The 15,347-nt window shown below is 32.9% G+C and overlaps 3 protein-coding genes across 3 annotated transcripts; 1 reads left to right on the top strand and 2 right to left on the bottom strand.

Annotated features, from left to right (window-relative positions):
• Positions 1 to 14: 14 nt before the first annotated feature.
• LOC124418849 (trichohyalin-like) lies at positions 15 to 8,386 on the bottom strand. Its single transcript, XM_046946520.1, has 2 exons — positions 7,793 to 8,386; positions 15 to 7,731 (listed from the first exon to the last, which is right to left on the bottom strand). Exons 1-2 carry the CDS (start codon positions 8,188 to 8,190, stop codon positions 1,620 to 1,622), a joined length of 6,510 nt encoding a protein of 2,169 aa, XP_046802476.1. The 5' UTR covers positions 8,191 to 8,386; the 3' UTR covers positions 15 to 1,619.
• Positions 8,386 to 10,127, bottom strand: LOC124418850 (neurofilament medium polypeptide-like). The gene has a single exon (XM_046946521.1). The coding sequence runs from the start codon at positions 9,983 to 9,985 to the stop codon at positions 8,402 to 8,404; it is 1,584 nt and encodes a 527-aa protein (XP_046802477.1). The 5' UTR covers positions 9,986 to 10,127; the 3' UTR covers positions 8,386 to 8,401.
• A 33-nt stretch (positions 10,128 to 10,160) lies between these two features.
• LOC111686456 lies at positions 10,161 to 15,078 on the top strand. Its single transcript, XM_046945927.1, has 4 exons — positions 10,161 to 10,174; positions 11,084 to 11,660; positions 11,721 to 12,047; positions 14,835 to 15,078. Exons 1-4 carry the CDS (start codon positions 10,161 to 10,163, stop codon positions 15,030 to 15,032), a joined length of 1,116 nt encoding a protein of 371 aa, XP_046801883.1. The 3' UTR covers positions 15,033 to 15,078.
• Positions 15,079 to 15,347: the final 269 nt, after the last annotated feature.

The raw sequence follows: 15,347 nt of genomic DNA, 5'->3' as shown, positions 1-15,347 counted from the left end.
AAACAATTTTTCGAAGATTTTAAAGATTTTGGGATTATTTTTGACATCATAGGAATGATCTTGTGATTATTTTGATAAATTTCAGGATCAGTTGAATGATCTTGAGATTATTTGGAGTTTTTTTTTAATGTTTTCAAAAGATCTTAGATCTATTGCTATAATGTCGCGATCATTTTGATTATCTTGGGAATTTTAAGATCAGTTGAAGGATCTTGTCATGCTAATGATCTTTGGAATCATTTGGATGATTTGGAGATTATTTAAATGATCCTGAGATTGTTAAGATGATCTTGGTATTATAGTAGATAAGATCATTTGATGGATCTTTAGGTAAGTTTAAAGATATCTTCAGAATCAGTTGAATGATCTTGAGATCATTTAGAGGTTTTTAATGATCTTAGATCTATTGCGATGATGTTGCGATAATTTTGATTATCTTAGGAACATTAGTATGATTTTGAGATCAGTTGGAGGATCATGCTAATGATCTTTGGATTACATGGATGATCTGAAGATAATTTAGATGATTCTGAGATTGTTGGTATTATTATAGATTAGATAATTTGATGGATCTTTAGGTGAGTTTAAAGATATCTTAATCGCTAGATCATTTTAATGTCATCTAGATCATTAAGAGGATTTTTAGATCACTTAGGTGCTTTTAATGATCTCTAGATTATTTAGCTAATGTTGATCATTTACAATGATCTGTAGATCATTTAAGTTGAGCTGTAGATCATTTAGGATGATCTTTTGTTCATTTAAGATGATCTCTAGATCGTTTAATGTAATCTCTAGATCATTTCTGCAAAACATTTAAGATGATCTGTAGATCATTTCTGCAAATCATTTAAGATGATCTGTAGATCATTTCTGCAAATCATTTAAGACAATCTCAAGATCATTTAAGATCATCTGTAGATCTGTTCGATGATTTCTAGATCATCTAAGATCTCTAGATCATTTAAGATGATTCCTTGATCATTTAAGATGCTCTCCAGATCATTTAAGATGATCTGTAAGTCATTTAAGATCTCTCGATCATTTATTATGTTCACTAGATCATTTAAGATGATTTCTAGATCATTTGAGATGATCTCTAGGTTTTTTAAGGCCTCTAAATCATAATCTGTAGGTCATTTAAGAAGAACTCTAGATCTTTTAAGATAACCAGTACATCAGTTTAATGATCTACAGATCATCTTAACATTATCTTTAGATCAGTTAATATGATCTCCTGATCATTTAATAAGATCTGTAGACCATTCAAGATGATCTCTAGAAAATTTAAAATGATCTGTAGATGATTAAAAAAGGTCTCTAAATAAGTTAAATGATCTAAAGAACATTAATATGATCGCCTAATGATCGATCTTTTGTTTACATTATAATATTCTCATCCAAATGATCAGATTATTTAAATGATCAGATCATTTATATGATCTCAAGATCATTTCAAATATGATCTCAAGATCATTTCAAATATGATCTAAAAATGATCCCATAATCATTAGATTGTCTCTAAAAGTTCATCTTTCTAAGCTTGGACTCTTGATGTTTGGATTTCTTGTAGGCTTTTAGATTCTCTTTCCCCACCTCTCCCTGCTTCTTTGTGTTTCTTACAACAGTTTTTTCCGCATAAATATCTCTAGTTTATTTTTCGATTTCTTCTCATCTTGTGAACATATCTCACAGCCACATTTTTTGCCAGCTGAAGACTTTTCACGTTTCTTTTGCTTTTTATCCTCTTTCTGTTGTTTTTTACTCTCTGATCTTTTAATGTCTTTGACAGCATGTCGAGATCGTTCACAATCACAATTTCCATGGACAGGACATTTTACATTTTTACTTTTTTCTCTTTCTTTCGTTTTATCGGCCGGCTTCTCCAGCTTTTTGCTAAACTTTTTCTTGCGTTTTGTAGTGTCTTTTTCGCCATCACTTTCAGGATAAGAACTCTGACAATCGCAATTTCTATGAGAGATAGTTTCCTTGTTTGATTTTGGCTTAAAATCTTGTCTTCTGGCATTAGGTTTAGTTGCTGCAGTAGTTTTACATGTACAAGGTCGAGGCGATGGTATTGTATCTCGTATTCTTTGTATTTCCAACTCTCGCTTTCTAAATCTTTTTAAACGCTTACTACTTTCGGTTATCTCTTTGGGAGGAGCAGAATCATCACTAAAACAATTTTGATGAGCTGGTTTTACATCGAAAAGCGTCTTTACTTTAATCGGCTGATATAACTCCTGCGCGGGTTTTGGCTTAGGACAACTATTGCCCCATAGTTTTCGTCTTTGTTGCTCTAAATGTTCTTTGGCTTCTTGTTGTCTTTTGGCAAGTTCCTGATAAGTCCGCGGATAATTGGCATTTAAACCCAACCAATAGTGAGAATCTTTGTAACAAATTTCATGATTTTTGGAAACATTAGCGGGAACTGTATACTTTGCGGCTCCGGGAGGTCTTTTAGGAAATTTACATTTACGCAACTTTTTCTCAGGTTCGGCTTGAGCTTGAGGTTGTGGCTCTTGTTCGGGTTCTGGTTCAACTTCTATTTTGAATTCCACTTCTTTTTGGGGCTTTTTAGGTTTTCGACATAGGGCCATGCAACAGAGAGAATCTTTGAAACATAATTTTTTAATTTTCTTAAATTTAGAAGTGCTGGCATGTTGTTCTTTAGTTAAATTATCGGCTTCAGGGTTTGTCATACTATCCGAGGAACCTCGGGAGGAAGATATACAACATAGCGATAATCTTCTAGGTTTTTTAGGAGGCTTAGGTGGTACTGGTGGCGGCTTTGTATTATCATTCTCCGGTTCTGAACCTCCTCTATATCTTTTACGACTTCTAGTTGGCATTTCTTCTTCGCTATTGGACTCAGGTTGTTGTTGGCTATCAGTTCTGTGTTTATTGCATTTATCACACTTGTCCTGGGAATCCATAGAGGATCTTGAATTATCGTGCTCATACGAAGAACGTCTTGATCCTCTAGAGTCTTGAGAATGTCTTCTATCTCTCGAATTATTAGAAGATTTCAAGCAATATTTAGTATGCTGAGATTTATTAGAAGTTTGAGGGCAATAAGTGTCATAAGAAGAATGCCTTGATCCTCGAGAGTCTCTAGAATGTCTTCTATTTCTAGAATCTTTGAAACGTCCAAAGCAATTTTTCTTATCGTGAGATTCTATAGAAGCTCGAGGACTTTCATTATCATAAGAAGAGCGTCTTGATGCTCTTGAGTCTTTGGAACATTTAGCACAACTCCTCTTAGAGTTGTGGGAATCTATAGAATCTCTTTTATTTCTTGAATCTTTAAAAGTTCGATGATCGCGCTTATCCTGAGGATTGCAATTGTTACAGCCACACGATTGAGTTCTTCTTCCTGATGCGGCACAATATTTGTTTGTATTCGTTTCTATAGATTGTCGTTTGCCTCCACAATGCTCACAAGTTTTAGCTTTCTTATCTTCTCTCACATTGTCTTCATTTTCCCTTTCTCTATAGTCCAACCATTGTTTATTACCCGTATACTTCTGTTGATTGTAGTTATAACGATAGTCCGCCCATCTTTTGGAATGAGGATCGTTGATCTTCATTTGCTGTGGATTTGTTGCGATCACATCATTCTTTACGCTCTTGGCTTTGCGTATTCGCCGATACATATAAATAGTTCTTTCACTCTGCAAAGAATGTTTCTTATTGCGAGCAACTTCAGAGTCTGAAAAATCGTCGTAATCATCGTTTGAATTTTGACAAATGTTGCAGTTGTCATTGGCTTGTTTGGGACATTGAGGTTGACTTTCGTTTGCGCATTTTTGGCAGGTTGATTGTGGACATTGTGGTTGTCTTTCGTTTGGGCATTTGTGACAGTTTGGTCGTGGGCAAGTTTGTTTGGAAGATTGAGTTTTGCAGGGATCATTACATGAATCTTCTACACTTTCCCATTCTTCACTGTCTTCAGCATCTTTGTAAGCTTCAGAACAGATGTTTTGTTTTTTCTTCTTATCACAGGATTTGGATTTTTTACAGGGATCTTGTTTGCAAGTTTTCTTCTTACTTTTACAAGGATCAGCACAAGGTTTTTGTTTTTTCTTCTTAGCACAGGGATCCTCTTCGCAGCAACTGGAATTCTGCGACACTTCGCATTCATCGACACTATCAACGTCTTTGCAGGGATCAGAACATTTTTTAGGTTTCTTCTTCTTCTTATCACATGTTTTAGTTTCTTTGCAAGCACATGGATCTTGTTTGTAAAGTTTGAACAATTTCCAACTTTTTCTTTTGTTTTTTCGTTTTTTCTTTTGTTTTCGTTTCTTCTTACAGTTGTTGCAAGAACAGTTGGAATCCTCTTCACTGCAAGTAGAATCATCCTCTTCACTATCGCTCTCACTTTCATCATCACTGGAACTAGAGTCTTCGCAACTGCACGATTTCCTTTTCTTTTTACGACAATCATCACAGGATTTGGAACGTTTGCAATTATCTTTTGGCTTCTTACATTTACATTTCCTTACGTCATCACAAGATTTCGATCGTTTGCAGGAACATTTCTTTTTATCCTCACAAGATTTGGATCTTTTGCGACATTTACATTTCTTTTCATCATCTTCATCACTGCTTTGTTTACAAGGACAGCTTTCTTGTTTTTTCTCTCTCTGAATTTTCTCCTCACAATATTTAACCATTTCATAAAGTCCTCTTTCCGGTTCTTGATTTTTATCTTGTCTTTGGGTACAAGAACATGTTTGCTTGTGCTGTATATTTCCATTAGAATCTTTACAGGAACAAGTTTGATCACAGGAGCAGATTGGTTGTTTACCATCAGAATAAGAAGATCTTCCTTTATATGAGGATCTCCTTTCATAAGAAGATCTCCTTGCATTAGAAGATTTATTTTCTCCATTAGTATCTTTACAAGGACATTCACCTTGCCTTCTCTCTTCATTGGATTTTTCAGCTTGACAAGCACAGACTTCCTGCTGTCTTCCATTTTCAGTAGAATCTTTGCAAGGACAAAAGTTTTTATCTTCTCCATTCGCTTTAGATTGTTTAGATCTTTTGCAAGGACATTCTTCCTGTTGGCCTTTATCATATGATTTCGATACTTGGCAGGGACAGACATTATCTTGCTTCTGTTTATCTCTATCCTTACTGTCACAGGGACATTTTCCATGCGACTCTTCTTCATTGTCTTTGGCTGCTTGACAAGGACATGTTTCTTGCTGCTTCTTTCTTTTAGATTCTTCTTCACAAGGACAAGTTTCTTCATTTTTACTTCTTCTGGACTCTTCTTCACAAGCACAACTTTCTTGTTGTTTCTTTCTTCTGGACTCTTTTTCACAAGCACAACTTTCTTGTTGTTTCTTTCTTCTGGACTCTTCTTCACAAGCACAGGATTCTTGTTGTTTCTTGCTCCTGGATTCCTCTTCACAAGCACAGGATTCTTGTTGTTTCTTTCTTCTGGACTCTTCTTCACAAGGACAACTTTCTTGTTGTTTCTTTCTTTTGGACTCTTCTTCACAAGCACAAGTTTCTTGTTGTTTCTTTCTTCTGGACTCTTCTTCGCAAGCACAAGTTTCTTGTTGTTTCTTTCTTCTGGACTCTTCTTCACAAGCACAGGTTTCTTGTTGTTTCTTTCTTCTGGACTCTTCTTCACAAGCACAGGATTCTTGTTGTTTCTTTCTCCTGGATTCCTCTTCACAAGCACAAGTTTCTTGTTGTTTCTTTCTTCTGGACTCTTCTTCACAAGCACAGAAGTCTTGTTGTTTCTTTCTCCTGGATTCCTCTTCACAAGCACAAGTTTCTTGTTGTTTCTTTCTCCTAGATTCCTCTTCACAAGCACAGGTTTCTTGTTTCTTTCTTCTGGACTCTTCTTCACAAGCACAAGTTTGTTTTTGGCTTTTCCTCCTAGATTCTTCTTGGCAAGCACAACTTTCCTGCTGCTTCAATCTTTTGGACTCTTCTTCACAGGGACAAGAATCCTTCTGCTTCTTTCTTCGAGATTCTTCTTCACAAGCACAAGCAGACTTTCTCTCCTGTTCATAAGATTTGATTACTTGACAAGGACAAGTTTCCTGCTGTCTACTTCGGCTGGATTCTTTACACGAACAAGGTGACTTGCCAACAGCCCTACAAGGACAGACATCCTGCTGTTGTTTACTTCTATAAGATTCTTTACAAGCACAAGGTTGCGGTTTACCACAGGAACATTTTCCTTTCTCCACTTCCTTATCTCTGTCAGACTTACAAGGACAAGCATCTTGCTGTTGTTTTCTATTATAAGCTTCCTTACAAGTACAAGGTTGCGGTTTACCACATGAACATTTTCCCTTCCCCTCTTCCTCCTCTTGTTTAGCTTTACAAGGACAAGTATCCTTTTGTCCATATTCAAAACGATATTGTTCTTTTCTTCTTTTCTCCTCCTCATAAGCTTGTAAATCTTGACATGGATATGATTTTGCACCAAAACTATAATCTAGCTTTCTTTGATCTTCGAAAGCTTTAATGGCTTGACACGGACAAGTTTCGCCAGGCTGTATATTGCTATAGTTTTGAGCATAATCAAAACGATAATCTGGATTACGTTTCACTTCCCCATACGGTTTAGCCGAGGGGTAAGAAAAGGGTGTTAAAGGAGTTGGTGGTAAAGCTGGGGGAAATTCTTGTCTTCCCGGTCCATCAAAGGTTATCATACCATGAAATGGACAAAATTGCTGTTTAAATTGCTGCTCATTTACATAACCAGGTTGATAGTCATAGGGAAACGGTATGCTTTTCCGCTCTTCATAGTTTCCAAATCCCTGACAGCGACAGGTTTCTTGGGTAACAGGAGCAAACGGATAATCATATTTTCCAGTACGAAAGTCTCGCTTTCTTTTTGTTTTAGTCGTTGTTGAGGGCTCTTTACACGAACAGGATTTATTTTTATTTCCATGTTGATATAAATTTGCATAGTTTTTCGAATATTCCCTTGAGGATCTTTTCTGTCTCGGATACGGTCTATTATCACGATAATAAGCGCTATACATTTGATAGTCTAATAAGGCTTTTCTTTGACGCGATTCTATTGAGGAACGGGCAGCGGGTTTAGCTTCAGGAAGTGATGGTTGAGCCATAGACATTGGTTGGTAATAATTGCTATCCGCTAAAGGAGGAGGGGGAGTAGGAGTTTGTGGTCCTGTTACCACTGTTTGAGGTTTATTTGGATCATAGTATTGCTGAGTTTGTTGTTGTCCTTGTTGTAATGAGTTTGCAGGATTATTTGGATCATTGAGTTGCCAGGCATTTGGCTGAGTTTGCTGTCCTTGTTGTAATGCCGTTTGGGGAATATTTGGATCATTGAATTGTCCCGCATTTGGCTGAATTTGTTGACCTTGTTGTAGTACCGTTTGGGGAATATTTGGATCATTGTATTGTCCAGCATTCCAAGTAGGTTGTTCTCCCTGTTGTTTAAAGTTTCTCGGTTGATTTGGATCATAATATTGTCCACCATATGGCGGAGTTTGTAAGAAGTTTTGGCGATTATTTGGATCACTGCTTGGCCATGGTGCTTGTGCTCTCATTTCAGGTGGCTGGTTGAGATATTGTTGGTAATAAGCTGACGCACTAAGTGGACAAACACCATTAGCCGTAGAACAAAGTTCTGCTGTTGGTTGGCTTACTGGTTGAGCTATTGGCTGGGCTATTGGTTGTGGTTCTGTCACCGTTTGTGCGGGTACGGGTTCTATGGAAGGTTTTCTGGAATAAAGAGAAAGGTTTTTCAATGTTTGAAAACTTGTTTTGGACAACTTATACTTACTTAGGCTTTTCTTTTTTGTGAAAGAATCCTTTTTTCTTCTCCGGCTTAGGTTTATCTTCCGGCTTAGGTTTATCCTCCGGCTTAGGCTTATCTTCTGGCTTTGGTTTTAGTTCTTTTTCTTTAGACTTTTTCTTTTCTTCTTTTTTCTTTTCCACTTTCTGTTTGTCTTCTTTCAACTTTTCTTCATCTTTCTTTTTCTTCTTACCCAAAACATATTCCGGTTTGGGTTTGGCAGGCGGTGGAGGTTTTGATTTAAGTTTTTCTGCTGCCAGCTTCTTTTTACGTTCTCTTCTTTGTTCTCTTTCCAAAGAAAATAGATCAGCATTAGGATCTTCTACTGTCATGTGTATGCGTGGCAGAAAATTCTCCACTTCCACTTCCACATCAGAATCACTCATTTCGTCAACATTTCTTTTAGTCCAGAGTTCTTTTAATGAACTTCTACGTTCGAAATCATTAACCTCTCTTTCCAAACTATCCTCTGATAGTCGTCGTTTCGAGGCACCCGCTGAAATTCTTTTAGATTTTCTCTTCTTAACCCTTACAAAGGGATTAATTAACCTTAATTTGGCCGGCTTGTAACCGATAACTTTAGGTTTGTTTCCCGTTTTAAAAATGCGCACTCTTGGTATGTATTCTAATTGCTTTAGTGTTCATGGGTTCTTCATCGGAGTCTTCCATATATTGTCGCGCTAATCGTTGGCTGTTTGTACGTTTGCCGCTGAACTCCTCTTCTAGTTCTCTAAAACGTTTCAGTTTGTCTGTGCTGGCGGTGTAATGAAAACGATAACGTGGTTTTAAATCTTTACCTTTGATCTCAATTTTAATCTCTTCTTCTTCATATTTTTCTTTCGTTTTATGCTGTGAAAGATTCTTAAACTGTTGCAGGGCTCTTTTTAGAACACTTTCTTTGGGTTTTAGCGGTACGTTGGGTTTTTGAGCCGACTTTTCTTTGATCTTAGGTTTTCGTGGTTCTTTGGGTTCTTTAGGTTTCTTGGGCTCTTTAGGTTTTTTCGGTTCTTTAGGTTTCTCTGGTTCTTTATGTTTTTTAACTTCTTCTTTAGAAGGTTTGGTGGCTGTTATTGGTGGTGCTATTTTCTTTTCTTCCTTAATCTCCTTGTGTGGATTAAGTTCTTCTGATGCTGGTTTCAAAGTTTTAGAAGGTTTTTCTTTCAATTCTCTCTTCTCCTCTTTAGAAGGCTTCGGTTTTGGAGCTTCTTTTATCTTAAACTTGGGACAAACTTTATGTTTCCATTCACCTATATTTGGACATATTCCCGCTTTTTGTTTACTTTCCTTCTCTGTCAAACCACTAGTTATCACTTGCTTTTGTTTACTTTCCTTGCTTGCCAAACCCTTTCCTTTACTTTCCTTTTTAGGCATAGAAGCCTGTTGTTTACTCTCCACCTTTGGCAAACCGCTAGTTATCTTTCTTAAACGAAAACTTTTCCTCTTCTTTGGTGTCTCCGCTTTTCGCTCCTCTAACTCATCTAGGGAAACTTGTGGTTTGCTGCAACAACTCCAACCACATAAACTTTTAGATTTCTTCTTAACAACTTCTCTTTTAATCTGTGGCATTGTTTTTGGTTTCTTCGGCTGCGGCAGTCTAGAACAACTACATATTATATGCATTTTCTTTTCACTTGCTACTTTCTCGATCACAACTTCTTCCTCCTCCTCATGTTCTTCTTCTACTATTTCCTTTCTAGGACGTTTTCTTTTTCTTATATATTCCCTGGGTAAAGTGCTTAATAAACATCTTTGACGCAAGCGCTCATCATGTTTTCTTAAAAGCTCTTGAAACTCGGGAGAAATATAGATCGCTTTACATTCCTCCACCCTCTCCTGAGAGTCCTTTATATGACGTATCGCCGTTTTAATTTGCAATTGTGGTTTAATCGCTTCCTTTATATTCATTTCGGAAAAGTACTTTTTCTCTCTTAATTCCTTTTGCCGTTTATACCATTCTGTGGCATGATCTTCGATGAAACAACATGATTTGGTGGCTGCCACATTTAATTCATTTTGTAATTGTTTACAGAATTCCAGTTCCTGGTTCTGTTGACGTTTTAATTTTCTTTTTGTTTTCCTATAACGCCAGGGAGTTTTATCGTGCGATGGATTATGAGAAAAATCACCACCGCTGGTTGTGGCTAGAGGTTTTAAATCCCATATATTAGGTAAAGGGGTCATTTTTTTTGTAGATTTTTAGATAAATTCTATTAAATTGCCATTAATTGCTAAATTCACGTTAATTTTTTTTCTTTTGGATTTTTAGGGAGTTTAAAGTGCTAAATTTTTTAATATTTTTATTAGAATTTTTTTTTAATTTTTTTTATTTCGAAATTTTTGTAAAATGTTTTTAAGAATGTCAAAAGAAAGGCATAGTTATAAAAAGGGTTTCCTAAATTATTGGAAGCAAGGTTGTATTTAAACTGAATATTTTAAACAGTTTCGTTGTTCAGTTCTCGAATATATCAAGTATAGTTTCTCATCAGTTCGGGATCAATTGTTGATCACTCCTAGTTCAGTTCTAGTTCAGTTCTAGTTCACTTCTAGTTCAGTTCTAGTTCAGTTCTAGTACAGTTTTAGTTCAATTCTAGTTCAGTTCTAGTTCTGTTCTAGTTCTGTTCTAGTTCTTTTCTAGTTCTGTTCTAGTTCTATTCTAGTTTTGTTCTATTTCTGTTCTAGTTCTGTTCTAGTTATGTTCTAGTTCTGATCTAGTTCTGTTCTAGTTCTGTTCTAGTTCTGTTCTAGTTCTGTTCTAGTTCTGTTCTAGTTCTGTTCTAGTTCTGTTTTAGTTCTGTTCTAGTTCTGTTCTAGTTCTGTTCTAGTTCTGTTCTAGTGCTGTTCTAGTTCTGTTCTAGTTCTATTCAAGTTCTGTTGAAATTCTGTTCTAGTTTTGTTCTAGTTCTGTTCTAGTTCCGTTCTAGTCCTAGTTCTGTTCCGGTTCTATTCTAGTTTTCTTCTAGTTCTGTTCTGTTTTTTTTTGTTTGGTTCTGGTTTACTGTTTAAATCTTTGTTTCAAACACTATTATAATCTCCAGATTGCGTAAAGATGATGACATACTTGCATACGTCGTTCCAAACCTTGAACCTTATTTTGGCTTAAATCCAAATTTCCTTAAAAAACAAGAAACAAATAAACACAAATGAAAAATTACTAACGAAAAACAAATGCAAATATTACGCATTATTAAATCCTTATAAAAAGTGCAATCAATTTTGTTATAAAAACAATATTTTTTCCCTTTAAGCTAAGGGCGCCATATAAACTTTACAACTTTTGAGAATTACAAACAAAATACAAATAATCCATTTTTTTATATTTCTCTATCTTTGCAGAATTGTCTCCGCCATACAGGCTTCTTTTTCATTCCTCGTTGGTTTGATTGTTTGCAAATCAACATGCAGTAAAACATTCGTTTATGCTTCCCACTGCCTAATGGAGGGCTATGGTTGGTTTGGTACCGCTTACTTTATGTATGACATCTGGTCCATGTATCAGGTGCATACGCAAAAGATTGCCGATAAATTAAAGTTAATGAAATTAACATCGTCCGCTTCGTTTACACCCAAACCTTTAAATGGACAAAGTAGTAATGGTGGTCTTTATGATAAACATATTGCCAGTACTTTTAATGCAAAGGGTCAGCGTTTAGTGGCATTGGAAGATGATTTTGCTAATGACACCAGTGAAGATATGCAACATATGAGACATCATGAAGATGAAATCTATGATTATGATGGTGAAACTGTACAAATACCACAAAATGGTAAATGGGGTTTTCTTAAGTATGTCTTTACACATCCAGTCATGATGATACATCACATTTTTGTCGGTACTGTAGGATTTTTGGTGGTTACTGTAAGTTTTGTCTAGATTATTCTTTAATTCTTAAAATTAATTCCTTCTTTCTTTTTGCAGTATATACGCGGCGGTGGTCATTGCATTTATAGCTATATGTTTATGATGGAATTTTCTACTCCGTTCGTTTCGTTGCGTAGTATTTTAAGCACTTTAGGCATGAAAGAATCCCAACCTTATATTGTTAATGGTTTAGTTATGTTGGGCTCATTCTTTGTGTGTCGTGTTTTAATGTGGCCTTATGTTATGTGGCGTTATAGTTTGGAAATAAATGCCACTATATGGCAGGCTATATCGGGTCTACCCATCGGTTGTATTATTGGCATTTTAATATTATTTTTACCACAAATCTATTGGTTCTTTTTACTGATTAAAGGAGCTATTAAGGTAGGTCTCTATGAGATTATAAAGTTTTCTAAAACTAAAAACTTTTAAAGAATCTTTTATATGAGATTCTTGTGATTATTTAGCTTAAGATTATCGTTAGTTAAAAAGAAAAACTAAAGATTTTTGTAAGAAAAGTTAAAAGTACTTTTGATCCATTATGAAAAGACTGAACATTTAATTAAGTGCATTTGTTACTTTCAAATCGTTAGTTACAACAACAATAACAACAACAATTTAATATAAATGAATGTATTAAAGTCTCCTTTACATTTTTACATACACATTTTTTTAATAGTTCTCATAACAAAAAAGTTTTTTTAAGTAAAGAAAAAACACTTTTGAAAATTTCTCAAAAAAAAATATATATTTTTTTTTAAATTTTAGTATAAAAAATTTTACGGCCAAACGTGATAGCTTTAACATCTTAGAGTTATTACATGCTTTAATAAGTTCTCCACTTATTTATGCCAGATTTGTTGTAATCGGTCCAAAAACAAAAAAGTTTTTCTAACAAAAGTGAAAACACTTTTGAAAATTTCCTTAAGAAAAAAATAATTTTTTGCCAAAATTTTCTTTTATAAATTGTAGCTTTATAAAGCGATATCAAAAAGTTTTTAACGTGAAAGATGTATTAAAGAGTTCTCAACTTTACTGACCAAGATCTTTTGGAATCGGCCTAAAAACAAAAAAGTTTTTCTAACAAAAGTAAAAACACCTTTGAAAATTTACTTATGAAAAAAATAATTTTTTGCAAAAATTTTCTTTTATAAATTGTAGTTTTATAAAGCGATATCAATAAGTTTTTATCGAGAAAAGATGTAGAGTTCTCAACTTTACTGACCCATATCTTTTAGAATCGGCCCAAAAATAAAAAAGTTTTTCTAACAAAAGTAAAAACACTTTTGAAAATTTCCTTAAAAAAAAGTTTTTTTTTTTAAATTTTCTTTTATAAATTGTTGTTTTATAAGGCAATATCAATAAGTTTATACCTTGAAAAGCTGTATAGATGAGTTTTCAACTCAACTGAGCAAAATTTTTTGGAATCGGCCCAAAAACAACAAAGTTTTTCTAAACAAAGTAAAAACACTGCTAAATTTCTTTCTAACAAAATTAATATTTTTTAAACAAAAATTTTCTTCTAAAAATTGTTGCTTTAAATAGCAATATCAATAAGTTTATACAGTAAAAATATGTACTAATGAGTTCTCTACTTATTTATGCCAGATTTGTTGTAATCGGACCAAAATTCAAAAAGTTTTTCTAAACAAAGTTAAAACACTTTCAAATCGTTTCGAAAAACACAAATTTTTTTAGGTTTAAGTATAAAACTGTTTTCGGGCAACAGCGATAGCTTAAGCGTTATAGTGTCCATAAATGCATTGTAAAGTTCTTAACTTATTTATGCAGGAATTGTTGTAATCGCATCAAAAATAAAAAAGTTTTTCTAACAAAAATAAAAACAATATAAAAAATGTTCTAATGAAAAATTTCAAAAAGTTTTGTTATACAAATTTTGAGTTCCTAATACTGATATTGAAATGATTTCATAATAAATAAATGCATTGAAGTCTCTTCAATTATTTTTTCGAAAAATTTTTCGAAATTGCAACAACAACAAAAAAGTTTCTCTAACAAAAATAAAAACAATATTCTCATATTTATATGAAAAAATTTCAAAAAGTTTTGTTATAAAAATTTCGAGTTCTAATGCCGATATTGTAATAAATTCATAATAAATAAATAGATTAAAGACTGATTTCTAGTTTTTGGCAAAAAATTTTGAAATTGCAACAACAACAAAAAAGTTTCTCTAACAAAAGTAAAAATCATATTCAAATTTTTATATAAAAAAAATTTTCAAAAAGTTTTGTTATAAAAATTTCGAGTTCAAATGCCAATATTGTCATAAAATCATTATACATAAATACATTAAAGACTCCTGAATAGTTTTTACGATAAAATTTTCAAATTGCTACAACAACAAAAAAGTTTCTCTAACAAAAGTAAAAGTAATATTAAACATTTTATATGAAACAATTTCAAAAAGTTTTGTTATAAAAATTTCGAGTTCTTATACCGATATTATATTGAATTCATAATAAATAAATAGATTAAAGACTCCTGAATAGTTTTTACTATAAAATTTTGAAATTGCAACAACAACAAAAAAGTTTCTCTAACAAAAGTAAAAACAGTATTAAACATTTTATATGAGAAAATTTCAAAAAGTTTTGTTATAAAAATTTTGAGTTCTTATACCGATATTATAATGAATTCATAATAAATAAATAGATTAAAGACTCCTGAATAGTTTTTACGATAAAATTTTGAAATTGCAACAACAACAAAAAAGTTGCTCTAACAAAAGTAAAAGTAATATTAATCTTTTATATAAAAAAAATTCAAAAAGTTTTGTTATAAAAAATTTGAGTTTTAATGCCGATATTGTAATAAATTCATAAAAAATAAATAGATTGAAGACACCTGAATAGATTTTACCAAAAAATTTTGAAATTGCAACAACAACAAAAAAGTTTCTCTAACAAAAGTAAAAAGAATATTAAAAGTTTTATATTAAAAAATTTCAAAAAGTTTTGTTTGAAAAACAGCGTTATTGTAATAAATTCATTAACAATTTATGTATTGAAATCTTCTTAATTATTTTACCAAATATTGTGGTTGCTGCAACAACAACAGAAATGTTATCTTAAGCAAAGTATTTTTATTTAAAGAAAATTTACAAAACAAAAAAAAAACTTTAATATTTATGTTGTTTTTATTGTATAGGTCTTTTTCCCGCCCTCCAAAACAACGAAAAAATCTCTAGCTGAGGAGCAAGTCTCTAAAAACACTACAAATGGCAGTTTAAAGTCCAACAATTGGAACTCCTTAACAAATGGCTCTTTAAAAGTAAACACAACAGCAACAACAACAAATGGAAATGGCGCTTTACCGTCTTTAGTAAACAAAGCTAAACCCTCCTAAATGTATAAACTAATTAAATTAAATAACTGTTTTGAAACAAAAAAAATGCTAAAAAAAATAATATTTAATAACTAAACTGTTAAAAAATTTTAAACAGAAAACAAAAAAACTATAAATTTAGTCATTTAGTTAAATGAAAACATACACACACATATAAACATTGAGAAAAAATGAAAGATAATCATTACACACACAACCCTAAACTACATAAACATAACTGAAAAAATTATCTATATTAATTTAGAACTTTTTATTAACAACTCATTTATAGTTGAGTTTTAATATTTTTTTATTAATTTTAATTTTGTTGATTTT

The sequence above is a fragment of the Lucilia cuprina genome, chromosome 3, assembly GCF_022045245.1.
Source record: "Lucilia cuprina isolate Lc7/37 chromosome 3, ASM2204524v1, whole genome shotgun sequence".
Classification (NCBI taxonomy): domain Eukaryota; kingdom Metazoa; phylum Arthropoda; class Insecta; order Diptera; family Calliphoridae; genus Lucilia; species Lucilia cuprina.
Note: the sequence above shows the minus strand (reverse complement) of the source record. Positions and strands in the feature narration are given on the sequence as shown.